The sequence below is a fragment of the Taeniopygia guttata genome, chromosome 5 (genome assembly GCF_048771995.1).
Source record: "Taeniopygia guttata chromosome 5, bTaeGut7.mat, whole genome shotgun sequence".
NCBI lineage: Eukaryota > Metazoa > Chordata > Aves > Passeriformes > Estrildidae > Taeniopygia > Taeniopygia guttata.
In genome coordinates this window covers 42,042,590-42,069,486 of record NC_133030.1, presented here as the reverse complement: position 1 = coordinate 42,069,486, position 26,897 = coordinate 42,042,590, and the positions used below count along the sequence as shown (strand labels likewise).

The 26,897-nt window shown below is 49.6% G+C and overlaps 3 protein-coding genes across 3 annotated transcripts; 2 read left to right on the top strand and 1 right to left on the bottom strand.

Moving 5' to 3' along the window:
- Positions 1-235: 235 nt before the first annotated feature.
- DLST (dihydrolipoamide S-succinyltransferase) lies at positions 236-16,442 on the bottom strand. The gene is made up of 15 exons (XM_030274698.4): positions 16,286-16,442; positions 11,928-11,961; positions 10,686-10,734; positions 9,582-9,637; positions 9,150-9,224; positions 8,670-8,725; positions 7,878-7,989; positions 7,201-7,356; positions 6,834-6,919; positions 6,097-6,194; positions 4,117-4,247; positions 3,475-3,548; positions 2,591-2,674; positions 1,899-2,066; positions 236-1,427 (listed from the first exon to the last, which is right to left on the bottom strand). The coding sequence occupies exons 1-15, from the start codon at positions 16,352-16,354 to the stop codon at positions 1,293-1,295; spliced, it is 1,383 nt and encodes a 460-aa protein (XP_030130558.1). The 5' UTR covers positions 16,355-16,442; the 3' UTR covers positions 236-1,292.
- A 1,592-nt stretch (positions 16,443-18,034) lies between these two features.
- Positions 18,035-22,136, top strand: LOC140684312 (prospero homeobox protein 2-like). Its single transcript, XM_072930264.1, has one exon. The coding sequence runs from the start codon at positions 20,320-20,322 to the stop codon at positions 22,120-22,122; it is 1,803 nt and encodes a 600-aa protein (XP_072786365.1). The 5' UTR covers positions 18,035-20,319; the 3' UTR covers positions 22,123-22,136.
- A 308-nt stretch (positions 22,137-22,444) lies between these two features.
- LOC105759293 (prospero homeobox protein 2) lies at positions 22,445-24,470 on the top strand. The gene is made up of 3 exons (XM_072930265.1): positions 22,445-22,648; positions 23,080-23,274; positions 23,375-24,470. The coding sequence occupies exons 1-3, from the start codon at positions 22,445-22,447 to the stop codon at positions 23,558-23,560; spliced, it is 585 nt and encodes a 194-aa protein (XP_072786366.1). The 3' UTR covers positions 23,561-24,470.
- Positions 24,471-26,897: the final 2,427 nt, after the last annotated feature.

Here is a 26,897-nt window from a genome sequence, read left to right as displayed (position 1 = left end):
CTGCTAGAAAAGGATGATTTCCAGCCCTAAAAACCACCTCTTTCCTGGGAGGAGCCAATTCTTTGGCAGAGTTTGAGTCCAGCAGTGTCCACAGGCACAGAAGACTCAATTTAGTACCACTAGCGATGGGCTTAGCTTCTATTGCCTCTTTCCTCTCACCACCAAAGACAAGTCTTGCACTACACTCAGGATGCTGCTGATGCCAGAGTCCTTGCCCACTCAAACACACCCCACCTTGCAGTCGTTGCAGAGTTTTATTTCATTTAAAATCCGCTGTGTTAAATATTTTTATTACAAGTTCTGTGTAGGGGGTAAGAGTAATAGACTTTGCAGGCACTAGCAACCCCCTCACCCCTCAACTCATGTGTGCGCTATCAGATTAAGAACTGCCCCCCTCCCCCCAGAACCAGCACCCGAGGGCTGGGATACCCATTCCAGTGAAAGGCCTGGCCCCCAGCCGTGTGGGCTGGGAGCAGGCCAAGCCCCCGCACGCAGGAAGCCAGCAGAGCCACCGCCAGTGAGCTGGGCGGCACGGAGAGCTGCAGGGGCTGCCTCTCACCCCATGTCGGGCAGGCAATGGTGAAAGGGCTGTCCCCAGAACAGTGCTACCTCCACACAGGTCCCGCCCAACAAGAACATTCATGCCACAGTGACTGGGCTGGTGAAAGACAATTGCCAAGGGAAAGTAGGGGAGCTGCCACCCCGTGTTACTGTCTGTGGAGGGAGTGTAACTAGGGCACTGCCAGAAGCATGACACCTACCTCAAGCCCTGCTCTGACCAAAACTTTTCCTGCAAGTGGCCTTGGGGTCACACCACCCTTGCAAGGCAGATGAGTGTGAAATATTTTCAAGCAAAACATGGACAGGACAGTAGCCTTTCCTCTCCTCTCCCTCCCAGGAACCTTAGTGCTAGGCAATAAAGCTGAACCTGCCATGGAGGGGCAGGGAAGGGTACCCTAGCACAGCAGCAGCAAGCAGTTTCCAGTGGTATAGAACAAGCTAGAGGTGAGAGTTTGGTGCTCTGAGGGAGAGGATGCCACACAGATGGCTCTGGAAAGGCAGTGCCATTAGTGGTTGGCCCACGCCATGGCAGTTCTTGTGAGATACTAAACCTTCATTAAACAAAATAGGAAAGGAGGTAGGAGCTATCCCTGTAATTCCCTCTGGGACAGCTCCAATCACAGCGGAGGAAGAAAGACTGGAATGACCCCTGCCAGTTCCTGAATGCCCTGCATCGTCCCTGCTGGTGCTGCGGCCCTGTCCTGGGTGGGTTGTGTGGGGGTGTGGCTGCCCTACAGGTCGAGCAGCAGCACGCGGGGATCCTCCACCGCTGCCTTGATCTTGCGCAGGAAGGTCACGGCCTCTCTGCCGTCGATGAGCCGGTGATCGTAGGTCAGCGCCACGAACATCATAGGCCGCACCTCGATCTGAGGAGGGACAGGGGATTAGTGAGCTTGCACTCCTGCCCCTGCCTGCATGGTCCCCTCCTGTGAATTCAGGGAAGACCTGGCTTCTTCCCATCCCAAATCCTGCATGCAGGCGCTCCTGGATGTGTTCTGCCTGGCAATATTATCTACCCACACACACCCAGGCTGGGTCCATGCCACATACAAGATAAGGTCCCTTTCTGGAACCGTTCCCTATCACAAAGGCGACAACTTCCTCCTTCCCACACCTAAGCAGATTATAACCAGTTTGCCCACTCACAGATAGAACAAAGTCCCCTGCACAGCTCAGGCCAAGTACCAGGGCCAGCAAAGGTGCCATATACCCATTAGTCTCTGCTCCTTCTTCACACTGAAGTGTTTCAGAAGTGACACCAACTCCTTAGAAAAAGGTCCTCAGTGTGCTGAACCCTATCCTTCGTTCCCTAAAACCTCCTGTGCAGGTCCACCTACCTTGCCTCCCACAGCCACGGGCCTGTCAAAGATGGCATGCATGCCTAAGATGGCAGACTGGGGTGGGTTAATGATAGGTGTTCCAAAGAGTGACCCAAAAACTCCACCATTGCTGATTGTGAAAGTGCCACCATCCATGTCTTCAATGGCCAGTTCATTCTTCCGTGCCTAGAAGTAAAAATAAGGTCTTAGAAAGCCACACAGACTACAGAGAGCAAAGAACGAGGGTTTGGACATCCACTCTCTCCAGGAATAAATACTAATTGCAAGAGCTTTGCTTATTGATTTGTTCAGCTGAAAACCAGCACAAATTGCTCGAAAATGCATCCTGTGTTTAGTGTGAACATCTACTGGCTTTGGGGAAGGATTCTCTCGCCTTTGCTTCCAACTCCTGCTTTTGCAGGAGACAGACACAGGGACTTCTACCCCAGGGCAGTTCAGCCTTGGCCTCTAAAGACAAAGGTGAAGATGCACCATGTCACTAATGCACAGATTGCAGTCTTCTGGACGAGCAAAAGTAGAGCTGTCCTAGAAGGTAAAGGAACAGCCAGCCATGTAACTGGATCACTCCCCACAGCACAACTCAGTGTGTTAGAGGTCAGAGATGACGACACAGAGACCAAATCAATACATGACGATCCAGAATTTCCAATTTCCATTCCTCCAAACCCCCTTCAGAAAATTTTCCTTACCTTCTCCCCCAACTCGTAGATAGCACGCTCTATGTCAGCAAAGTTCATGTTTTCTACATTCCTAACCACAGGGACCACCAGACCCTGGGGAGAAGCAAAGTCCATGAATAGCAAATTCAGTGCAGTGACACACAGATAGCTGTCATGCGGCAGGAATCTGGACACAGGCCCAGAGAGCTCCTGCCTCCCCATCAGCCCACAGCAGCTGGTTGGCAGAGCTGCCTCACACCCTGGTAGCCTGACAGGAAACCTGGCATGACACATGTCAAAGGCTGACACCTTAAATTGAGCCATCATCTTTGCCTTTGCTAGCCTGTCTCATAAAATCAACCAGGTCTGTCTGGAGCCAGCTCCACATTAATAAATTCCCAGGTGAGGCACTGGGAGATTTCAGCTGGCACCTCTTTGCCTCACCTCTTTTTTCTGGGCCTCCCCTAGACTTTGGGAGAAGACAGTAACATAACTTCAGTCCTTGTCAAACCTCTGCTTCATAGCAGAACCTTCTTATCAAGAAGGTAATTCACCAATTCAACATCTGTAACTCCATCCCATACTCTCCCTGGACAGACACATCTCTTTGGAACAGCACAGCAAAGTTAGCCAGAGAACAGGATGTTCAAAGCTTTTACTACGTCATGGATTCACTACAAGAAAGGGCTTCCCTAACCTGGCCCTACTCATTAACAATTGAAATCTATATTGACCCTGTTACCAGATCTCTTACTGAGATTAATATAGTGGTAGAATATTCTTGGTCTGATAAGAATCAGTCTTATCAGTTAATTTCTGCTGAAGCAGAGTACAAAGCTGAGCTGGCTCAAAGTGTATGATCATCCCATACGAAAGGCTGCGGGAAGCATGGACAAAGCATCCAAAGTACCTACCCGGGGAGTTGCTACAGCAACACTGATGTCCACATAGTCCCTGTACACAATCTCTTTGGTCGTGTCATCAATCACTAGAAAGAGAAAAAACTTGTGTTACATGTGCAGAACCTGGGGTTTGACAGAATAAGGGTTTGACATACTAAAAAAATCATAACAACTTGCTGATGTCTAGCTTATACATAACTCCAAAGAGTGATTCCTTGCTGTACCTGTGGGAGAGGCACCAGGATAGACAGAAAGAAAACAGTCCACACTGTTCAATCCTCCTCAGTTATTCTCCCCTTGGTTAATCTGTTCTTCTGCATTTCAGCAAGCACCTCTGACACACCCAGGAACTGCACTGTGCCTACAGCAGCCACCTGTACACCAACCAGCAGGCTTCTGCAAGCTGCATATGCAAGGCCCCAGCCCCACTCCTGGTCACCCCTTCCTGATCGAGTCCCTCTTGGCAAGCTGCTCTCTGCCTATGTGAGTGGCTTTAGCAAAATCAGCAGCAGCATGCAGGACTGTCCCCATGTTTTCTGTGCACTTGACTTGCTTCTCCAAGCTACTACTCCTGCCATGGACTTGGCCATTGGCTTTCCCCCATTCTGCCATGTTCCCTAGACATGCAAGACACCAGCAAGGGTCACCACTCACCTGCATTCACAACAGGCTGGTCCTGCAGAGCAAAGGCTGCAGCTTTCACAAAAGCTGACATGAAACCTAGCTTCAAGTTGTGCTTTTTCAGAAAGGTATCCTTGTGTACAGCTCTCATCTCCCGGATGTTGCTGCGAAACACACGATAACACTGGTGAACAGGGAGTCCAAGAAAACCCTCACTCTGTAACACATTTCAGTGCCAGGCACAAAGATGTAAATCTGCACCACCGAGCGGGAAATCTCCAGTCTGCTGCAAAAGCCTTCACGTGTGATATACAGATGGCTCTAAGGTTCCTGCCAAAGGATCAAACAGAAACTGGTCCTGGACCACGAGCTCCACAGCCAGGGTAAACCTGCAAGGACCACACTGCCAAGAACAGAAGCAAGATGTGGCATGGTATATTTCCTGCTTAGGCCTGATGTTGCCACCTATTCTCTGGAGACAACAGTGCTCATACCAGTGTGGCACCACAGACAGCAAACGCAGGTGTGGCTGGACTGACACAAAGGGTGAAAAACCACGATGTGGCAAAAGCAGTAAACATGCAGGAAATAATATCAAAGTGATCAAAGGAAAAGACCTCAACCACTCTGCAAATTCAGCACCAGACAGTACACCACCACTTTTGAACCCAACTCTCTGGCTTTGCGAGTTGAGTGAATATGAAAGGAATTTTCCCAGGAGCTATGGTAGTGGGTGCCAGTTCACCCATAGCTCTTGACCAGACAAATCATGTTTTCCCGCTGTTTCTACTAATCATAATTGAGGCCATTTACAAAACATCAACCAAGCTGTGGCTACAAGCTCTGCCTATTCTAGCCTAACATCAGATGCTGTGGAATCGCATGGTTCATCCCTTCCCCCTTCAAAGATCTTCAGTCTTTGGAGAGACAGTTTCACCAAGGAGCAGGATTTTCCGTGGCTTAGAGTGTTTGTTTTCCTGTGTCTAACCTTGTTTAGAGTTAGGATTACCGCCCAAAGACATTAGTGCCTCCCAAGACACAAGGGCTGCAGCAATGAGGATACAACTTGCTATGGAACTGCCTCATTAAGGTCTCCTCCTTTCAGACACTGACCCCCGTGGGAAGCAAGAGGCCCCAGCACAGGTCTTCACAAATCACCTTCACAGTAATCAATCCAAACCACATTACCAGATGCAATGAGAGCCCCAGGCTGGCGTAAAGTGACACCTCAGTGAGCCTCTGAGAGGAGATAAAGCTGCAGCACTTCCCTCCAATCAAGACTATTTTGCCAGCCTTATTGTTCTGAGATCCAAATATTTACATGTTTTGTCTTAAGGAGTAGCATAGGATTTCACAAGGCAATTTGATTTGGGCACAATTTCCCCTTAATGCACTGTAACATAAGCTGCCCACCCTCAAAAGACATTAGTGTGCTCAGTCCATGCAAGCACTCGAGTCAGGAGCCCCCCACCTGCTTGAGAGGATGGGGAAGGGTGCTCATCTGTCTCTAGAATGCTGTACTATTTGACAGCAAAGGCCTTAGGCCTAAGCAATGCTCACCTGAAAGGCTGATGAGCCCTGGAGAACCAACTCACAGGAAGTTAAACACCTCCAAAAGCAGTAACCTGGTGGAGTGGCAGAAAGCAGATGCTCCATCTTGCTGTCTTCTAACAGCCACTATATGCAAGTGATACTAGCCCCTTCTGCTCTTCTGCTCAACATTTACCAGTCTTCCACCAAAAAGCCCACAGAAGAGGAATCAGAGATTACCCCTATTACAAGCAGCAGGTGACGCCCAAGGAACGACAGGCCATTAGGAAGCTGTGCACCCCCTCATACCACAACACCAACGTGGTGAAGATGTGCAGACTACAGTACATACCTAAGAAAGAGGGCCCAAAAGACATGCTGCCAGTGTCTCCAAAGAAAATCTGCAAGGGTTTGACTGCTATTTAAAGATTACTGCCTTAACCTGTTTCTACTCAAAAAGGGAAAAAGAGGTTTACTCCTCACCTCATATCAATCTCATTGAAAGTGGTCAGCATGGCACAAGTATTCTGAGCCTCTTTCAGCCGCTGAGCAATACGCTGACGCATCCTGTTCATTTTCACCTGCAAATTAAAAAGGTATAAGCAGAAGCTGCCTAAAGCTCAACCAAGGGCAAAATGCACAAGAAATCCAAAAGGCCCTCCTCTTGCCTAGGGCCAAGGTTTTCACTCTAGGTCAGGAGCACAATGGGTTGAGGAGTTTATTTCACTGCTCAATCACAGTTCACTTGTAAATCAGTACTGAAATGCATCACAGTATAGCTACTTCTGACCTCTGCATTCCTCAAGACCTCCAAGCATGCACAGCTTTCCGTGTGGCTAATGTGAGGAGAGCAAGACTGCTAAGAAAGCAGGTTGCTCAACCATGCTGTCTTAAGAATGCACAAGGCAGTTTCAGCAGCCTCAACCCTTTGCTGATGGCTTGTGGACAAACCAAGCAGATCACACTGAGTCCTTCTGTCCTGAGTCAGCAGAGCTCAAGACAAGACTTTTGCCTAGAAAAGACCTGTACCAGATTGGTCCAGGCTCTTCCTCCACACCACCTGTAAGTGGTTCCCTCATGTAGAGAATTTTCCTACCTGTCACAGCTCTACCGAGCTGGGTGTGTACAGGTGGAAATGGACACATCCAGAAAGCTCAAGCCAGAACAGATTATCACCTAGCAACAGAAGTGCTGGCAAGGTCCCTGCTCTCACAGCTTACCCTATGCTCTGATCTGGCACCTTTGGTGGGCACTGCCTCCCCAGGAGGGGCTGCCGCTGGGGCTGCAGCCGGCTTCACAGCAGACACTGAGGGTAAAAAACACATCAGTCAAAACCAGAAGTCAGGTACAAAATGCTCTGAGGTAGAAAGCACATTTGAGCTCTTTGCTTAAGTGACACAATATGGAAGCAGCCCTGAATTAGGCTGGGAAGGTTCCAGGCATAGCTGAACAATCCAGTCTGGGGCAAGCAGAGCAATACTGCGGGGGCCCTTAATCATAAATGCCTCTGTTTGATGTCTTTAACTTTATACATTCTCCCCCAAAGCAGAGAGACTCAAGAACAGGAGCAAATGGCTACTGCCTCACCTGGTTTGCTGTCGATGGGCTGAGTTGACACAGGCGGCACTGGTGGCATCGTAGTGGGAATTGGTGCTGCAGCAGGGGGAGGAGCAGGCGCAGCTACAGGTTCAGGGGCTGCAGGAGGAGGAGGGGCTGCTGCTGGTTTAGCCTTGGCAGGAGCAGCTGAAAGACAAGGAAGAACCATGGTAAGGGCACCAGCTTCCACTGGCAGAGATCTGTGAGTCCAACCAACCTAAAAAAAAGTAAACCCTCAGGCAGAGTGCCTTTATGTTCTCAGCAGTACTGAGCTGACAGAAGTCACCACAAGAGAAAGCCATTGTGAAAGTGTTTGACTCATCAACACCCTTGACCTCCTCACTGGAGGAGGCTGGATGCTACAGAGAAGAGGGCACAGAAGAGAGTTAGGGAAATTCTCAACTAGTTATAGCTAAGAGCTCAGTCTCCTCCAGAGGGAACAGAAGAGAAGACTCCCCTCAGAAGGACTAAAATTATGCTTTTCTAATGGACAACAGAATAGGAGTATTTTCTTCCAGTTACAGAGGCAGATGGAGGAATTATTTAACCTCTCTCAGGATTTGTCTAAATGCTTTACTAAATGTTAAAAAGCATTTTATTCTAAATGCTTAAAACTTCAGAAAAAAACTGGCAGAAACACAAAGGCAAGTCATACATGCCTGACTTACCTCCAGTTTTCCTGAGTTTGAATAGAGGTGTCCCCCCTTCCACTTTGCCACCATCGGGTACCAGAAGGGCTTCAATCACACCAGCTGCTGGGGCTGGAACTTGCACTGATGTCTGAAAGAAAAGAAAAGCAGTGAAATTCTCCCCAAACATCAGTTGGAGAACAAGCACCCAAGAGAAGATGCAATATGTGCATATACACATTGTAATTTGGCACAGACAGCAGCTATGTCTCACACTATTTGCACCAGTTTTCACACCCTCCACCAGGATTTTGTGCCAATACTTAGAGGCTTTAGATGCTGGCAGTGTAACATACAGCCTGATCTCCAGGGTAGAGTCAAGAACTGACCCACTGCCAGCATCTTCCTGACAGCAAAGCTGAAAACAGAATTCAGCAAGAACTTCAAGGCTTAACAGTCCTTTCAGGGGTAGATAAACTTAAAGACTAAATTTAAAATTATCTGAAGACAACCTATGGCGTGCAGATTTCTCCTTTGCTTAAACACAAACAGGTCTCAAAACTCAAAGCACTCAAATAGGAAGGAGGAGTAAAATTACAGCTCCAATAAACAACAACACCAGTGATGATTAATCAAATGGATGAGTAAGGGTTATCAAGAATTCTCACTTAAGGGACAGCAAGTTTTCATACTAGATAGAAAAGCTTTTCTCCATGAAGAGAGCAGGAGACACAGTCAGGGTCCTGTAGGCTCTAGCAGCTCTTAGCAGGAGAGAAGCCATACAGGGTACCTGCTCCAGAACTAGAAAAACTTTGGTCCAGAAACTCCTACCTTGTCTGTTTCAATCTCACACACCACTTCATCTTCCGCCACTGTGTCTCCAACAGCTGAATGACAGATATGAAGACCACTGTGAGGAGGGAGGTGTGCTCTGGCCTCCCCTCTTTACCCACAGCAGTTTCCCACACTAACCCGTAACTTTTTCATCCCAGTTCTCCACAACTTCTAAAGAAAAGACTAGCTCAAGCAATCTACTGCACAGTTAAGAGTCTGATTCCAGCTCAGACATCTCCCCTCATCCAACACTACCCCTGACAGAGAGGTGATGAGGCAATAACTGAAATTCTCAATCCTTTAGAGGTTAAGAATGAAGCTGAGGCTTCAATTAAATGAGGCTGCAATTAAATGCCTCATTTGTCAAAGACTGAAAGGCACAGAGCAAGATATCAGCCAGTGAACTGTAATGCATACCCAAGGTGTTCAACACAGCAGTAGCAGTGATGAGAATGTCATGAAGAGGCAACTGCTTACCTTTCTCCCACCTGACATCTCCTTCTGTGACTGACTCTGCAAAGGCTGGTGTGTTCACCGTAACCACGTCATCCCCTGTGAGAGAGACAAACAGACTTGACTGCTTTCAGAGCTAAAAATTTATGGTATTGCTTCACTCTTGTCATCACAACTCTGCTAAAGAGGGTAGGCCATCAGACATCAATTGCTGTCCGTCTCCTCGCTTCTACACTGATCAACATTTAAACACCAGAGAAATTCACAATTGACTGAAAGCCACATTGTGACTTGTGAATGCCAGACAAAATCTTTAGGGCCCTGGGGATATAAACCCTGAGTCATCCATGCAGGTAGGACAGCAGTGAGCCTTGACCAAAGATGGAAAGTAGCTGCTGGCAGGACAGCAAGAGGAAGCAAAAGAAGCATCAGGCTGATTCCTGCCTTTTTACTTACTATGTACCGCAGTGGTTCTGAAGTAGCGGACAGTGAAGACACTGGAGCTATTTACTCTGCAGAAAGAGAGAAAAGTATGAACACAGAAGAACATTCCTCTGCAGGCTGCCAGCACCAAGTACAGAATTTACACTTGCTTAACTGATGTGAAAGGCCACTCGGCTGTTCTGATGTGTTTGTTCCAAAGGACTCCTATTTACTGTTCAAGCTGCAACAATCTAGTAAGAAAGGAAGCATTACATCCTACCATCATTAGTGCTCTCAGAAACTCAGTGAGAACTGATACATAAGGAATTTTCATTTATACAGACAACCCTACAGAACCCTCATAGTTTAAATTAAAGGGTGACCTGGCCAGCCCATGCAATGCCCAAGACTAGTGCAGCAACAATTTTTTTACATCTAGATTAGGACTGTCACCTCTACAGAAGTTGTTAGATTGCTCCAAAAAAAAAAAAAAAAAAAAAAAGCATCATAAATTGCCTACGGCAACGCATCCAAAAACCAGCTATTTCCCTCCACCATGTTTCTTTACAGGGAGCTAGCAATCCCTACATTCCAAAGGATGATTTTTCTATCTACTGACATCACATTTGGAAAACTGAAACAAACATGCTTTAGCATTTCCTCTGGCACGGGTTACTTTGTACAAACAAAGGATTTAAAAGTATTTCAGGCTTTTATGCATGTACTCTTATGGTTATTTCCCCAAATACATTTCTATAAAACTACCTCATTAGTGCAAATCCTGACATATGAACAACAGCTCTGTGAATGACCCCGCTTCTCCTGACAGAAAATCTACCAGAAGACCATCATAGAGCAAAGAACACCTCTAGTTGGATTCTCAAAGAGTATACATTTATTTATCACTGGTTTCCTCATTCCTGTCCCTTCCCTGTCCCAGTATCTGGCTGCAGACAAAGCCTGTTTTCAGTTCTCAACCTGCAAAACCTAGATTTTGTTAGGGTTAGCTCCATACTTCTATGATGTGCACAAGGATTTCATGACAGCCAACCATATTCTGATTCTCAGACCTCAAATCTTATCATGGCTAGAGCAGCCTCAGTCTGCCTACATGAAGTTTTTTCTGTGGATACTTACACAAGCTTCCTGCTGTTTGTGTAAGCCAGTCCTTGGCTCCCAGACACACCTGTGAATGAGAAAGGAGTTATATTATCCAGCTGTTCAGCCCTCAAGTATCCTCATCAGATAAAAGAAGGCAGAGGACACCACTGCCCGCCCCGAAAGAAATTTGGGACCAAATGGGGAATATATCCATGCAGAGACACCTCAGTGCCATCAAACCTGCCCAGAGCTTGCCAAGAACAGTGGTTTTGTCTTCATCTAGATTTATAGGGATGGAGAAAACAGTTATAGCTTGACAACAAAGCTAATAAGGATAACTTTGAAAAGGGCAAACAAAGCAGCAGCTACCCCGTTCAGAGCAAAACCAGGAAAGAGCTATGAGGAACCACCTCCAGAATTGTGGAGTTATCCACACCCATACGAAGTATGGAGCAAGGTAACAGCCCTGTAAGAGGCACCCCAGAAAGCTTTGCAGTCACAGACACAGCTAAGGAGGAAAAACAGGACTGAAAAGAGGGTGTAGGGCAAAGTCATGAGCCACCATCACCCTTCTTCTCTGCCCACTCCGTGTCCAGAGAAAATTATTTTCCGAAACGTGCAGTAGGGAAATATTTGCACAACTTCCCAGTTTCAGATTGTCCTCTTCCCACACTGCTATGTGCCCTGACACTGCATTTTTAAATTATGGACTCCTGTCCTTTGTCACTTACAGGGCACTGGGCAGTTTTCCAGACTGATCTTAAAGAGAGTCAGTGTAGTAACTGGAGAACATAATTATCTCAACCACACAATGCCAAAGGGAAGAGCCATTTCCCCACTTGATTTTTTAAAAAATCAGCACAATTTCTACAGTACAACTAGAAAAACCAGAGCTCTAAGGAAAAACAGTTTAAGCCTCGAAGTGGAGTTCACAGGCACACTAGATTTGACATGTCACTTTATATTCATTCATAATTTTCAAAGGAGTTTATTAGAGAGCTAGGGCTCTGCAACAGCATATGCTTCAAGCACTGCAATGCCTGAAATACACTGTGCTGCTGCTATGAAATCTTCACCAGAGCCAAATGGATCAGGCAGCATTGTACATTAGGCAAGGGAGGCACTCCCATGGAAACTTAGCTCATTCCACTGCTTCTTCACTACATGACTGAAAGAAATAAACCCCAATCAGACCTATTACCAACCTCCATCATCAGTTCTAGGTACCATCTACCTCTTTCTAGGTAGCCTGAAATTAAATAAAAGTGTAAGACTCACCAGACAGAGGGCATCTTGCCAGAGTACAGTTCCCCTGTAGAGAGAAAAGGCTGTATCAGCATTGCAAGAAGACAAACCCATCCTAGGACTTTGGTTTTTCCCTGAGATCTGAATCAGACACAGGACCCACCATTCCCATTCTCCAGTCTGCATGCATACCACTTTCCCACAGTGTGCTAGAGCAGAACACCTATGCCCTTCTTTATCCTTTGTCTCCTCCCAGGGTGCTTCATGATGCAGTGATGTTAAATTTGGTACTTGCATTTTTCAGTTCTGGATCCAGAAGTTTTGACCTTCTCATGCACATTTTTCTCTTTAAGAAGGAACAGATTTCCAACAGAATTTGCTATGAATGAGAAGGTAAAGGGTAGCTACTGGATATGATGATAATACATCCTATGATGTTTACGCTTACAGTCATGAATGCAGCATCTAGGTGTTTTAATTTTTTTTTCTACAGCTATGGAGCCTTTGAACTCCAGAAGACCAGAACTCCTCTCAGTGGCAAAATTTCTACTGCGGTCAGTTAGCCAGGAACTCCACATTATTTGATGTTTCACTTCATACCTGTGTAATCATTGACTGCACTCCTAGCTCAGCATAGCAGTGCTCAAAAGTAGAACACATTTCAAAATATTCCAATATTTCCCCTACTGTTATTACATAATGGTCTCACATCAAACCTGCAGGATTGGAAAAGATAAGAGCTCTTTAAAAGCAATTGGAAAATAGCACTGTAGCCATGATGGAAAGGCACTTGACTGGCTTAGAATGACAGCAACTCAAGAGCTCAAAGCACCCTTATCCAGCAGCTAAGGTAAAAGTTAGATTTCCTTCACGCCTTCAGCATCTGAAGTTTGCATACAAGCTCTGATTTCAGCTTCAGTTATATCCAGGATGGGATATAACTGACCTTAAATATCAAAATAATTTAAGGAGCTGTGTGGCAAGACAACAGAGACCAAGGACCAACAATATACTTAAGCTTGGCACACCATCTACAGGACTGAGTGCTGCAGCATACAAAAATGTTTTCATTGAACACTTTGTATCAAAACTACTAACAGGCCTGGAATCTACCCATTGGTGATTTAATTATCCAAGCTTATAAATGGATTTGACTGTTGGATATTAACACAGAGACAACTCAGTGATCAATGGGCAATTCAACGGGGTTATGATTAGCTGTGCCAAGGATGCAGGCAGCCAGTGTGACTTACTGCTAAGCTCCAGCACAACACCACACAGCTGCCCTGCTCGGCAGTTCAGTGCAGGGATCAACAATCCCGAACCAACAGTCCTGCAAAACCGGCTTCTGGCAGGGCCTGCTGGAGCCCCTGCCCCAAGTCTGCCTGGGTAAGGGAAAGCAGGAAGCAATGTGCAGACTTTGTAGAGTCATCTTGAATGCAACAATAACTAATCCTGGTGCAGCACTGGTCCCTGCTAACTCAGATCTGGTTTGTGTAGAGCCAGCTCTAAGCCAGGATCAGTAAGACAAACTCCAACTTAAGTGGGTCAGCCCTCCACTGGGTCAGCTCTCTAGATACCACAATCCTCAGCACTCTGTATTGATCATATTTTTTCCACTTTCTGTAGTGTCCAAGATAGCATGGAGTCAATCACAAACTGAGTATCAAGCAACCTGAGTTCCCCTCTAGCCATTACTGTTTCCTTGGGTGCTTTATTAAAAAAAATGGTTAAAGGCATTCCTAGCACACCAGACAATAAATTGTTAAGAAAGGAACAGCCTCAGACTGATGCAAAACCAGAGAATTTTATTTGCTCAGGACCAGTTTACTGTGGAGTTAAAACAAAAAAGAAAATGTAGAAGGTCTGTCCTACAATAAATTGCTGTGAGAAAATACATCTGCAGCTCTCTTCCACCAGTGGTGGCAAGTAGCAAAATTAAAGAAAAAATTGGTATCACTCTACCCTTTGCCCTTAAGGTTAAGAAATTAGGGGAAGAGCTTAATGTGAGGAGGAAGCCACTAATAAAAGATATTGTGATTTCACTGGATTACATTCTGCAGAACTGCTGTGTGTGTCTATCTCTTAACCACAGTACCTCTGAGATGAACATTCAGCTTCAGAAGACGCTGGACAGGGCTGCTTCCTGTTCCCTTTTTTCCCTGAAGGAATCATTCTGACTGCACCTCTTCCTGGATACTTGGCTAAATCTGCCCTCTGCCTTCTACTGGAGCTTTTTCAGTGAGAATGGAAATATTTAAGTTTTGCTACGTGGCATTGGCACTTTGGGTCAGTTTAAAAAGACAGCCTTCACTGGGGGAAAGAAATCTTGGTCTAATTAGCCAGTGACTCATGTACCAAGTGATTAATATTTCCCTCTTGTTTCACATGACCTCTCAGAATCGTTTTTATAACTGTTACTACGTGAAAGTGACCCTGGCATGCACCGTCCCAGGCTACACCTTTATGGAGCCATCACCTTCCAGTAGGTCACTACACACTGAAATAAAGGATGGAATACATCAGCCAAAACAACAGCCTGTATACCAACAGTGAGGGACCAGTTCAGGTAAGGAATCTGATGAACGTGACAGTGCAGCTCATTTGAACAGAGGCAAACCAGAAGGCCAGTGCAGTGCAGCTCCAAAAACAGGCAAAGCAGCAATTGGCTCTCCAGCCATGGCTTCTTGAGAGCAAAGCAGCTGCTGCTCCAACAAAGATGAGCACAAACCCCTGCTCCACACGAAAATCCCGCTGCACGGCTTTCATGGGTATCAAAACAATTATATATAGCATGGGAGGGCAGGTGCCACGATGGGATGGAGATAATGCTGAGTGGTGGATGCTGTTACTAAGACAACAGGCTCAGAACTCCTCCAGCCATGAGGGGAGGATCAAACAGGAAAGAAAAAGTTCTTTACGAACTCCTGCCCATAAACAGAAGGATTTGATTCTCAAAGCACTTTACGCAGCCCCTGATCAAACCTACCTTTTCCAGACTAGCTCTTCTCTGGAGTTTTTCACATAGCCTTCAATGTCTGCCTGCTCCTGCCCCAACTCTTACGTGCTACAAGCTATTGATGCACATTCCTGGTTTCTACTTGATATGAATTCAGAACCTTTTCTTCTTCTACAGACAGTCAAAACCCAGTCAACCCTCCCTCACCCTCACTGACTCCACTCTTCCCCCATTCAATCCTCCACTTCTGAATTTTGTACATGTCTACTGTTCTCACTTCTGCCATCAGAGGTTTGCCAAGTTCTGGAATTTTCTTCTATCTCTCCAAAAAGCCTGTTTTACATAATAATCAAAATTTACTTCCCATATCGCTGTTCAAATGGAAAGCAAACTACTACTATAACTCTTTCAGTAGATCTAACAGGTTAACTAGCCTTCAGCCTAAAACCTCCCGATTTTCAGACTAGTTTTGTAAAAGGTTTGAATACTCCATCTGATTTCTTCCTGTTCTTTATAATTACACAACACCACTGAGAGCTGACAAAGGTTAAATATTGCTAAAATGACACTTTAATAGGCTTGTTAAAACTGCATTATAACCAATTTTTCTCTAATATATCTATAATAAACTGTAACTATACAGTTACTTGTAAGTTGTTCATAACACAGTTTTACATGTATACACACAAAGGTGTTGGTACATTACAACTGGCTGTCAACACTTGCTTGCCTACATTTACAGCATGTCTAAAACCAAGTCTCATGCTGGAAGGCTCCAGCTGGTCACTGGAAGAGAAGTGATCTTTCTCATGCCGTAGGTATGCACATACATGTGTGTGCACATGAAGCTGAAATGGAAGGTGTGAGCAGCAGGACACAGGACGCGGCTGGCCAAGGGCAGCCCCAGGGTTAAGCCCACGCTGCAGCCAGCAGTGTTACCACCGTCTGCCCTGAAAGCCGAGCACAGGATTCAAACACCAAACCGCGCGCCGGTTGCTGCCGGTCCCGCACCGGCGCGCCCCGGCCGGGGGGTCTCTGCCAGCGCAGGCCGGTGGCTGCCAGCAGCGAGGGCCCCAAATGCCGCTGACGGGCGGGCCGGCGGAGCCCGAGCGCGGCGCCGTTCGCAGCCCTTCCCGCCAGCCCTTCCCGCCGCCCGGCTCTGCCGGTGCCGCGCCCTTCCCGCGGGCCGGGCCTGCCCGCGGAGCAGCGGCACCCGCGGGGAACGGGCAGCGCCGCGCCCACCGCGGCCCCCGCTGGGGGACAGCCTCGCCGGCCCTTCCCGTGCCCGGCCCTGCCGCGCCCCGGGGCGGCGGTGCGGAGCGCCCGGCAGCAGGGGACGCGTCCCGGTGCCCTTGGCGCCGCCGACCTCGCCCGCCCGGCCGCCGCCCTCCCTTGCCGCCCGCTCCCCGCGGCCGCTGCCCGCGGGCCGTACCTGCCGGAGGGCGCGCAGCGAGCGGCCCAGCGCGCGGCCGAGGCAGCGGGACCGCCACAGCGGCACCATCGCGGCGGCGGCGGCGGCGGCGGGAGGGGCCGCAGGGCGGACACCGGAACCAGGCCCGGCGCGAGGCGGAAGCGCGGGGGGCCGGACCAACCGCCCCAGAACGGGGGGGCAGCCGGGGCGGGCCGGGGGCAGGGCCGGGCCGGGCCGGGGGCGAGGCCCTGCGCATAATATTCCTGTGTGTTACCGTGTGTGTAATAATACAGGTGTTAATGCATCCTGTATATTATCTGTTACATTAAATACTATTACATATAGATCACATACATATGAACTATCTATGTATTACACATATTAATATAAACACGTATATGGATATATCGATGTTATGATATGTAATAGTATATGTAAATAAATAACCCTGTGCATTACGAAGAGTGCCGTTTTGTGACGCTGTTCTTTGAAGCAGCTGTGGGTCACTGCAGGACGGCCGTGCCCGTGGTTTGCCTGCTCACCTCGGCAAACCATGGGGCTGATCTCGTGTGGGGTGGTGTTGCCACAAGCATCACCCAGTGGGATGCCACAAGGTTAGAAACGGGCAATGAGGTCATCTCACCATGGCAAACAGGAAAACGAGTCCACAAGTAAGCCCTGTTCCTCAGGTGTGCTCTGTATGTCGAAAACATTTGAGAATTCCCCAGCTACATTCTGTTTTCTGCCTGCTCCCAGGCAGGGAACCACAGGTGGAAGAAAACCCAAGGAACCTATTTACAGATTCTGAGAATCAGCCTGGGATAGTTATAAAGGGCTGTCTGGCAGCCAGGCATCTCTCAAGGAGCCAAGTCTGGGTTACGCACATGTGCTTAATTTAGCCACTGCTTAATAATTTATGAATGGTTAACTGCAAACTTCAAAATATGAGATCATTTTCAAAGGAAAGAGGTTGAATAAAAATCAACAGGGGATAGTCTCTGAGGCTTTGAGGATGAGCTGACTGCTCTAATAAATGATAACTGAACCAGAAAGGCTCTCTGCCAGGGATTTCTCTATCATCTGTCTTTTGAAGGCTAATATCCTTGAACAATATTGACCACCCGATGTCAACTGCCTTTAACCACAGCCTCCTGCCTACCCAGTGAATACACTAAGCACTGCTGTGCTCAGTTAGCATGTGGAAGCAAAGCAGATAAAGCCCCAGGAGTGGCATGCATGGCTAGACTTTGCCCAGCCAACCCCAGCTCCTGCATGAGAAGTTTCTGCCAGCCACATGTGCTGCTGGGGCAGGAAGGTTTGTCCTGGGGCTGGGTCAGGACGTGCTCAGTTGGGAGTGATGCCAGCTCTGCTGGGCTGTCTGTAAAGAACCCTGAGACAAGCAAGGGACTCTGTGTTGCTGCTTTTCCTGTGTTGTCCCATTTCTTGGCCATGTCCTGTGCTGCAGACCTCCAGGACAGCCAAATTGCCTCGCGCCCCCAGAGTGCGGGATGTGGCCACTTTCCATGGAAGATGCGTAGCTGGTGGGATCTGGACCAGCTCCTTCCTTGTGCTTGTGGCACTGCTTGTCAGCCTGGTGTATTTGCATGTCTCACCAACATTGCACTATCCTGGGTCCTGAATGGGGCAATTTCCAGGGGAAAATTGCTGCTGTGGGCCTCTGCCCACCTGGGCGCCAGCAGCTCGGCCCCCGATATCCCTTGCCTGCCTGGCCCAGGGGCTATGAGTGCGGGAGCCAGCAGGGAAGGTGGTGTCGGACATCAGCTCCTGGGTGTCCATCTGCATATTCAGAAGTCGTTCCCAGCTGGTTGGCTGCCTCCGGCCTCCCACTCCCTCTTTAAGGCCCCGAGCGCGGCGGGCGGACGGACCGGCGCTGCCCCGCGGCACCGGGGCCGCCGGCGGCGCGGGCACGGCGGGCACGGCGGCACAGACCGGGCATGGGCGGCGGGGACGGCTCGGGGGGATCGCCGTCTGCAGGGACAGCTCGCTGCTCCGGGTTGTTGTCCCACCCAGGAGCGCCCAGGGAGCCCATGAGGGGTGGCTTCAGTTTTGGAGAAGGCACGCTGTCTTCTCAGCATCTGCGTTTCGTTCCTGTCTTTCTCTTCAGGTAGGAGGAGTCTCGGCTGCTTTTTAGTGTTCTGGAGGGTGGCACTGGTGAAAGTTCAGAGTAAGAGTGGGAACCAAAGCACGGACCTGCAAACTCCGTGGGGAAAGAGCCGCACCAGCAGGCGCGGTTCGCTTGGGCAGCACCTTCTGGTCCTGCGGTGCCGGGGATGCTGTGACGGGAGCCAAGGCCACGCACGGCGGGCTGCCGTGGCTTGGGACAGCACGCCCTGCTCCCTCCCTCCCAGTCTCCAGAAAAAAAGGCAGTGGTGCTGAAACCTTAAGCAAGTAGAAGTCACCTTGCCAGCTCTGACTCGAGCTGCTTGAAAGGGATGTATCACCCAGGTTCCAGGAGGCTGGGAAGTCCCAGCCCAGGGGACAGGTAAGCTCCTGACCTTGCTGTTGAGCACAGCACATCACAACACACAGAGAGAAATTGTGAGAAAATGTCAAAAGAAGGTGTTTCTATAGAAAAACAAGTGAGATTACAGGACCACACCATTGAGGAAAGGATTAAGGTTGGATGGAATCCATGACTGCAATGTGTTTGCTGTGGGACTTTGTTGGGTGCAGATGGCAGGCTCAGAGGCAGCTGCAGGCAAGGGTGAAACTTGTAACAAGGGCAAGGCAGGATGTTGAGAGCTGCTGGCATCCCAGCCTCGTGCTGCCTGTGGATAAACTGAGCAGTTTGAAATACCCTACAGCAGACTCTTAGGAAAATGAAACCCCAGTGGTCAGGACGGATGGGGAGACATCACAGATCAACATGTGGTGTCAGATAACCCAGAAAATACTTGGTTTGTCAAGACTATGGCTCTGCAAAAGGTAGAACTCTCCCTGGCACCTGCCTGGAATTCATGGTTGTTTGAAAAAAGGCAACCTGCTTAAAACCCCTGAGAAGAAACCCATTTTCTACACTGCCTGGAGGACTTGGCACAAGGCAGTTACAGGGGCAGGAGACTGATGGTGTTGAAAATGATCAAGCATTTCTGGGAATAGCAAAAGAATATCAGACTTTAAAGGTGTCTGGAAAAGACAAGAGCTGTCCTAATTAAACGGTGCAAAGCTACTGCTAATTAAGGTGGATAAGGAAGAAACATCCCACAGGGACAGTTACTGTGCAATTGACCAGGATACAATGTTTTACACCTTCTTTTGCAAAGCTGTGCAAGTGGGGAATGAGCAGAGGGGGTGAATCTGTACTTGGAGCCAGTATGACAATTTTAAGCCTGGGGCTGCTGGCTCAGTATTTTTTCTCTTCCCTGATAATCCCCATCCTCATTTCTTTTATTCAGTGTTTAGCCAAGCACTTAGGAAGCCCATGTTGTATTAGCCTGAACATCTCGATGCATCCTGCTCACAGCAGGTCACATTGCACTTTCACCCTCTCTGTGCCCTCCTCCAGCCTGTTGGTGCTGGCCCAGCCCCTAAGTGCTGCCACCCATCCCTGTGCTTGGGGGCTCTGCTGGCAAGTGTTGGGACCATCAGAAGCCAGCAGGACCCATGGCCTAGATGGCTGTGTGCTGTGAATATCTTCACCAGGGATGCAGCTGCTCCTCTGTGCTCTGCCAACACCCAGGAGCAGCACCCAAACCCACCCCTTTGCCCAGGTGTATGTGGCAGAGGGCTCTGCCTGGTGTTCCCTGCCCTCATACCAGAGTCCACAAGCCCAGAGGGCAGTTTCCCCAAATGCCTCTGGCGCAGATGCAGCTGTTGATGTGGGAAGTTTGTGCTGCCAGGCACTGCCAGGCTCAAAGTAGGTGAAATGTACTCCAGACATGGTGAATGCCTGGCTGGTAGGTGGGAGGTGTGGTGGTGCCCAGGGTGTTGCTGCTGTTGTGTGATATCTGACAGTCTGCCCACAGGTTTTGCAGTGCCTGAAGGTTTCTTCCTGGGTCATTCCCTGGTGAAGTAGTTTTTGGAGGGGAGCATGGATGCCATGGAAATCTGAGAGAAAAAAATCTCTGGCCCCGTGCTTGGAAAACTGCTGTATGAGGTCCTGTTTCTTGCTCTTTTTCCAGTTCCACATCACTAGCAGGCAGAAACATCAAACACCTGGGAAATCTGCCAGTCTGTCCAGGCAGGAAGAAAATATGATGGACAGCAGGACTGGCTTTGAGCAGGATAGAGACTGTGCCACTTCAGGGCATGGCCAGGAGCTGAAATTGGAGCCCTGTTTCCAGACTGATTCTCTCTTGCCTTCCCCCAGTGCATCCCTGATACCACAGCTCCTCAGCCACACAATGGTTGGGAGGAACCTGGATCCCACCATTCTTTTCCCTTCCTCTCAGGCAGCAGCCCTGCCTCATGGCTACAAATGTGGTGCATGTCCTGGAGAAGAAGCTCAACCCCTGGCTTTCCCCAGGAGCTGTGCCCCAGCTCCCATGCCCTGTGCTGGTGATGGGGACCAGCTCTCCAACCAGCACCCACGGGAGCAGCTCTGTGACCAGCACTTACGAGCCAAGCGGGCCAGGGTGGAGAGCATCATCCAGGGCATTAGTCTCCCACCAACCCCACAGGCATTTGACACGAGCCAGGAGGCAGCCTTTAGGCATGGGAGGGAAAGGGGTGGTGAGATGCCCCAGGAGAGCAAGAGGAAGCCAAGGGTGCCCCAGCAGGGCATGGGGGCAGCTGGACAAGTGGCTCCCACAGGGGGCAGCTCCCATGCCAAGGGCTGCCAGCAGCTGAAAGAACAGCTCTGCTTTTTAGAGCAGCAGTTGAGGTGGCTTCAGGAGAAGTTCTACCAAGTCTGTGACTCTGAGAATGCTGCCCAAACGCAGGAAGATTCAGAGAAAGTGCAGCCACTGCCTGGAAAGCCTGAAGACAGACCGAACAAGGACAGTGCCACTTTCACCAGCAGCCCACACAAAGTGCCTCTCAGGAGGAGCGTCCTGGAAGTGTGTGGAGTGGAGGAGGCTGAGGACAGAGGTGACACAGGTAACCTGCCCTCGGCAGTGAGGGTACTCTCACAGGCACTGAAGCACGAGCTGTCTGCGGTGACATCCCAGGTAGTGGACTCTGTCCTGAAGACTGTCTGGCTGAAGGCAGACAGCCACATCCAGAAGCAGCACCACAGCCTTCCGATGCTGGGGCCAGATGCCAGGAGAGAGTATTCTGCTGGTGGGGAATGCAGAAAGCCACTTGCTAAGCCATCTCCCATGAATGCACCAGGCTCCCTGGGCTCACCCCAGGCTGAGGTCCTGCCAAGAGCTCTGGGGAAGAGCCTGGGCTCTTATGCTGCCTCCTTCAGTTCAAAGGGGGTCAGAAAATCCTCTCGGGTACCCAGCATGGGTTGTGCACTGGGCTCAGCTACCCCTGTCCAGAACAGCCAGCTGCTGAGCCAGCTGTTGGGCTATGGCCAGCACAGCCTCTGGGGCCGTGACTCTCGTGAGAGCCCATCTGCTCCGGAGAGGGGCTGTCCAGAGCCCCTCAGCTTGCCCTGGGGAACTGTCAAACTGAGGTCATCGATTGTGAGACAGCAGCAGCACCATCCCCTGCCCCTGAGCCCTGCCAGCATGGAGAGCCTGGCACTACTGCCAGCTGGCAGGGATGGCCACGGTGAGCTGCCAGCTGCAAATGATGGAGCGCCCTTTGCCTCGACCCATATATCCTTTGGGGGCAGCTGGAGGTCCCTGGGGAATGTGCTCCCCTCATCCTCTGGAGCCACAGCTTGGCACTGCCCCACTGGTCTCCCTGCTGGTCTCCCCAGCAAGGCCAAGGTCCCTTCTGGTCCATAGGGAGCTAAACAGGTGGGGGCAGGAAAGGGTTACAGAGGATAGAGGATAAGCCATGGAGGAGCACTGCCACTCCTCAGGGTTGGTCAGGCGCTGTAGTGTAGCTATGGGTATAAGCCAGGAGCTACCAAGCCACCTCTTGGGCCATACTGGGGATCCTGCCATCCTAAACCATGAACAGGAGCCTCATGGAAATTCTGGTTCTCACATGACTGTGAAATGCTGTGGGGAGCATTAGCTTCCTCAGGGATTCTCAATGGAGAAAACAGTGGCTGTCCAGCCAAGGATGAACCCCCTCTGCCCCACTGACAGGCCATGAAGGGCTATGAGGGCACTAGCCATGTATGTGTTGGGGGTGGTGCTCAGGGACATGCCGAGCTCAGGGTTTGCCATGTGTAGGCTTTCCTTGACCCCAAGGCAGATGCAGGAGGCGCTGACTCCTGGGCACCTGAAGAAGGCCAAGCTGATGTTTTTCTTCACCCGCTACCCCAGCTCCACTCTGCTGAAGACCTACTTCCTTGATGTGCAGGTAAAAGGGCAGCAGCCAGAACTTGGTGCTGGGCGGGGCTCACGTGTGGTGGGGCACCTAGCCTGCCTCCCTGGGGAACCATGGGGAAAGGGCTGCTTTTGCTGGCAGGAGATGAGGGACAGCACCAATTCCAGCAAGGGCTGCCCAGGAGCAGGCGCACAGGGCTGTGGCAGACATGGGCTGTCAGCTGTTCGCTCTGTGCAATTGAGATACTCAGATTAAAGCACCCCATGAATGTGCCTTCTCACTGGAGGGCAGCCAGGATCCGAATCTCAGTGTGGAGAACACCTCAACACCCTGATGTCATTGCCCCAGCGTGGGGCAGGGCTGGGTTTGGGCCAGTCCAGCAGTGCCTGGCTGGGTTTGCAGGGGCTCGTGGGGAGGAAGGATCCAAGCTGGCCTGACCCCATCCTCTGGCTCTCCCCCACCAGTTCAGCCGCTGCATCACCTCTCAGCTCATCAAGTGGTTCAGCAACTTCCGTGAGTTTTACTACATCCAGGTGGAGAAGTTTGCCCGGCAGGCCCTGCTGGAGGGTGTTGTGGATGCTTGCACGCTCCAGGTCTCCCGGGACTCGGAGCTCTTCCGTGCCCTCAACATGCACTACAACAAGGGGAATGACTTCGAGGTGAGGAGGGGGATCAGGGGAAAGGGGGTGGTGGCGTCTGTGGGGATAAGCAGAAACCATGACAGGGTGGTGTCACTGGCTGATGCCCATCTTGCTGCAGGTCCCAGGGCGGTTCCTGGAGGTGGCCAGCCTGACACTGCAGGAGTTCTTCAGCGCCGTCAGGGCAGGCAAGGATGCTGATCCCTCCTGGAAGAAACCCATTTACAAAATCATTTCCAAACTGGACAGTGACATCCCAGAAGGGTTCAAAGCTGCTGGCTGCTCCCAAGAACTGCTCCACAGCTGAGTCTCTGTGAAAGCAGCCCTGGGCTGTGTGTGCAGCCATTATATGCACCTCATGGGCACTCTGCACAGCACCTGTTATTTGGGGTATTCTCTCTCTGAGGGCCATGCACTCTCGATAAGCCAGCTCCTTAGGTGAGGCCTATCACTTGCCTCATGTGCTGGGATTTTATACTGTGTATTGTAATCTGCCGCTCAGAACTGGCGAGGGCCGCCAGAAGGGAGGGACAGAGATGAAGCCTGAGAAGTTGCCCTGCCCCAGCTCTCCCTATGACCCTGACTGAGCTGCCTTCATTCTCTCTTCCAGAGAGTCACAAACCAGGGCAAACAGCCTTGCTGTTTATAAAACAGGAAGAGGTCCTAGTAGTGGGCAAAGTTTCCTTGGCACAGCAGACTAGCGGATGTACTGAGTCCAAAAGCGTGACTCAGTTTCTGTCCAGATACAACACGCCAGTGTCCAAAGAAAACAGCTGGCGAATTCCAGAGCTTCAAGCACTCCATGGGGATAGCTGTTCCTGTCTGGGATATGTAAAAACCATGTTTGTTGTAGCCAACAAGAATAATACTCTCCTCCACCTCCTCTGTTCTGTTAGACAAGACCCCTCCATGCAGCTGTGTGCTGTGGCCAGTCAGGTGTGTGCTCCACAGCAATGCTCTCTGGCATGCTGGAGGAGAGCAGGGTGCACAGGCAGCTCTGCTTGGCACTCCAAAAATCCTCCATCAGCCCATCACCTGGGAGGACAGCTCCACGTTAAACACCCACACACATTCCCTCGCACCAGGTAAAACTGCCCCAAGCATCTCTGTTCTACACTCTGCCCTTGGTGAAAGAGGAGATGTTCTTTGAGATCCATCAGTCCCTGTGGGTTTAATACAAGCTGGGGAAGAGCTGGGCCTTGACATCAACAACCCCATTGCTACCATTACCCATTACAACCATTACAACCCAGGTTGTAAACACAAGGAAGTTTCTTTACCCTGTGGCCAAGATTTAGTGAACACTTTTCTATCTGAATTGAGCACGGCGAAGCATTCTGTGTTAAGGGCCCTCTAATCCTGACAGAGGTGGCAGTGGAGAGGAAAAGGCTGTGAAGAGGAGGGGGTCCTGACAGAGGCATGGCACGAGGGCACTGGGAGGGCAGTGATAAGCAACAACAAAACCACATAAAACCCTCATGGAGAAGAAGACTGGAAAAAGGCCAAGGTAATTTTGGATGTGCTGTAAGGTGTCAGCTGGTACTAGAGTGCAGCAAGTGACTCTTGAGAGGAGAATCACAGCTCCAGCATCAGAAGAGCACATGGGGTGATCCACAGGCAATGCATCTACAGGAGCAAAGAACTGGTAACATCAAGACACAATGGGGAGCACTGGTCTGGCCACTCAGATTTCCTGCTTCTTTTTGTATCTTTATTTCTCCACGTTTGTATGTTTTACAACTCCAACACCAAATTCATGTGATTCCTTTTTAAATAAACACATTGCTTAAGTTACCCCCTTACATCCCTATAGACCTATTTGCACATCTGTTCTAAAGAGTTACCCTAGAAATTTCTTGCTTTTTGTTGGGAAAAATAACACTGCAGCAAAAGGGTAGTCCTTCTGCCAGCATCTCTGTGGGGTCAAGCAGGTCCCACTAACCAACACCAGCTCTCTTAAACCTGCCCCCTCACCCCAATGCCTCATGGTTTGTCTGCTCTGAAGTGCAGCTTGTGAGGATCAGGAATGGGGGGGTTGGAGGCACACAGAGACATATCCCAAAGCTTGAGAGTACAACATCAGATAAATGCTGCTGGTGGTACCATGAATGTGCCATTCCTGCAGGCAATAACAACCTCAGAGCTAAAGTAATGCTTTGGATAGGAAAAACCAAAGCTGCTGGAAAGGGAAATGATGGGCTGGCTCAGGGAAGGATCATCAAATTCATCTGTCCGTAGCTAAATAATTAGGGAACGTAAGGTACAGGTTTACTGGAGGCATCCTGCTGAAACAAAGCCTTTTTACACAGAGTTCCTGGTGGGGTAGCAGTTTCTTGCTTCCCATGGTAACACGCAAGTCCATGAGTGTCAGTAAAACAGCAGTGGGGGGCTGAGGACAAGACAGTGCCCCCCATCCCAGTCATGCAGTGGCTGAGGTTGTGGGAGATGTCTGGAGGTCATCTTGTCAAACCCCCTGCTCTAGCAGGGCCACTGAGAGATGGTTGCCCAGGACCATGTCAGAGGGGTTTTAAGTATCTCCAAGTAAGAAGGGACACTACAACCTGATCATTAATGAAGACATTTAACAGGATTGGACTATTTGCAGCAATATTTTTGCTCCAGTGGTTGCCATATAAGTGCTGGACTCTGCACCTGGGACGGGGCAACCCTGGTTGTGTGTTTCCAACATCCTCAGAAGGCAAAGCACAGGGGCAAGCACTGATTTCTTCTCTCTGGTGACCAGTGACTTGAGGAAATGGAATGAAGCAGAGTCAGTTTAGGTTAGATATCAGGAAAAGGTGTTTCATTCAGAGGGTGGTTGGCAACTGACACAGAGTCCCCAGGGAAGTGGTCACAGCCTCAAGCTTGACAGAGCTCAAGAATTATCTGAACAATGCTCTCAGACACACGGTGTAGCTCATGGGGTGTCCTGTGCAGAGAGGGGAGTTGAGTGTTGATGATCCTGATGAGTCCTTTCCAACTCAGCATGTTCTGCACTTCTAGGAAATGAAGGTTTCAGTACTTGTGCTGTGCACAGTATGGTGCACAAAGTCATTTGCATTCTAATCGTACCCAGGACATAGGAGCTGGTTTTCAAACAAAGCCTAATGGGCGTCCATCACAGAGAGTCCTACTGAAAACGTGAGTCTGCTTGGAGGGCTGAGGGGAGAAGAGAGAGCTGCTGCCCACACAGAGACTATGGTCATGACCCCCAGGCTTGGCTGGACTCTTGCTTCACCATTTCCCACTAATTAGCCAAGGAAGCAATTTGGGTCGTGCAGTCACTACTGCTGAGTTTCACCTTTTAAATAAAAGAAAAAAAAAAAAATCCTTTCCTTCCCTCTATCCACATTTCTGTGGTATATGCAAAAAGCCCAGAGGCACCTTTAACTATCTCCTCTGGGAACAACTCCTTGGGGCTATTCTTTTACATTTCCAGTTGCACTCCCAGCCCATTCACAGCAACACAGACCGCACAGCAATTCAGCAGCAAAGGCTGCTAAATATTTAAATCCCTGGTTCCTGCCTCCAGGTTGTGGCTGCTGAAAGAGGGAGGTGTGACCACACTGACTAAGCTGGCAAGGGCCTGAGAGCCCTTATGCACTCCTCTATGTTAATACTTTCCATAAGAGCCCTTATTACTC

Bases quoted from the DNA above. Each gene is read 5' to 3' on its own strand.
- DLST (XM_030274698.4), bottom strand. From the start codon at position 16,354: ATGGTGCCGCTGTGGCGGTCCCGCTGCCTCGGCCGCGCGCTGGGCCGC. The intron at 8,726-9,149 runs GTAAGCAGTTGC...TCTGTCATTCAG, and splicing joins AGATGTCAGGTGGGAGAAAG to CTGTTGGAGACACAGTGGCG. The intron at 7,990-8,669 runs GTAGGAGTTTCT...CTTTTCTTTCAG, and splicing joins GTGAGATTGAAACAGACAAG to ACATCAGTGCAAGTTCCAGC.
- LOC140684312 (XM_072930264.1), top strand. From the start codon at position 20,320: ATGCCATGGAAATCTGAGAGAAAAAAATCTCTGGCCCCGTGCTTGGAA.
- LOC105759293 (XM_072930265.1), top strand. From the start codon at position 22,445: ATGAGGGCACTAGCCATGTATGTGTTGGGGGTGGTGCTCAGGGACATG. The intron at 22,649-23,079 runs GTAAAAGGGCAG...CTCCCCCACCAG, and splicing joins CCTACTTCCTTGATGTGCAG to TTCAGCCGCTGCATCACCTC. The intron at 23,275-23,374 runs GTGAGGAGGGGG...ATCTTGCTGCAG, and splicing joins ACAAGGGGAATGACTTCGAG to GTCCCAGGGCGGTTCCTGGA.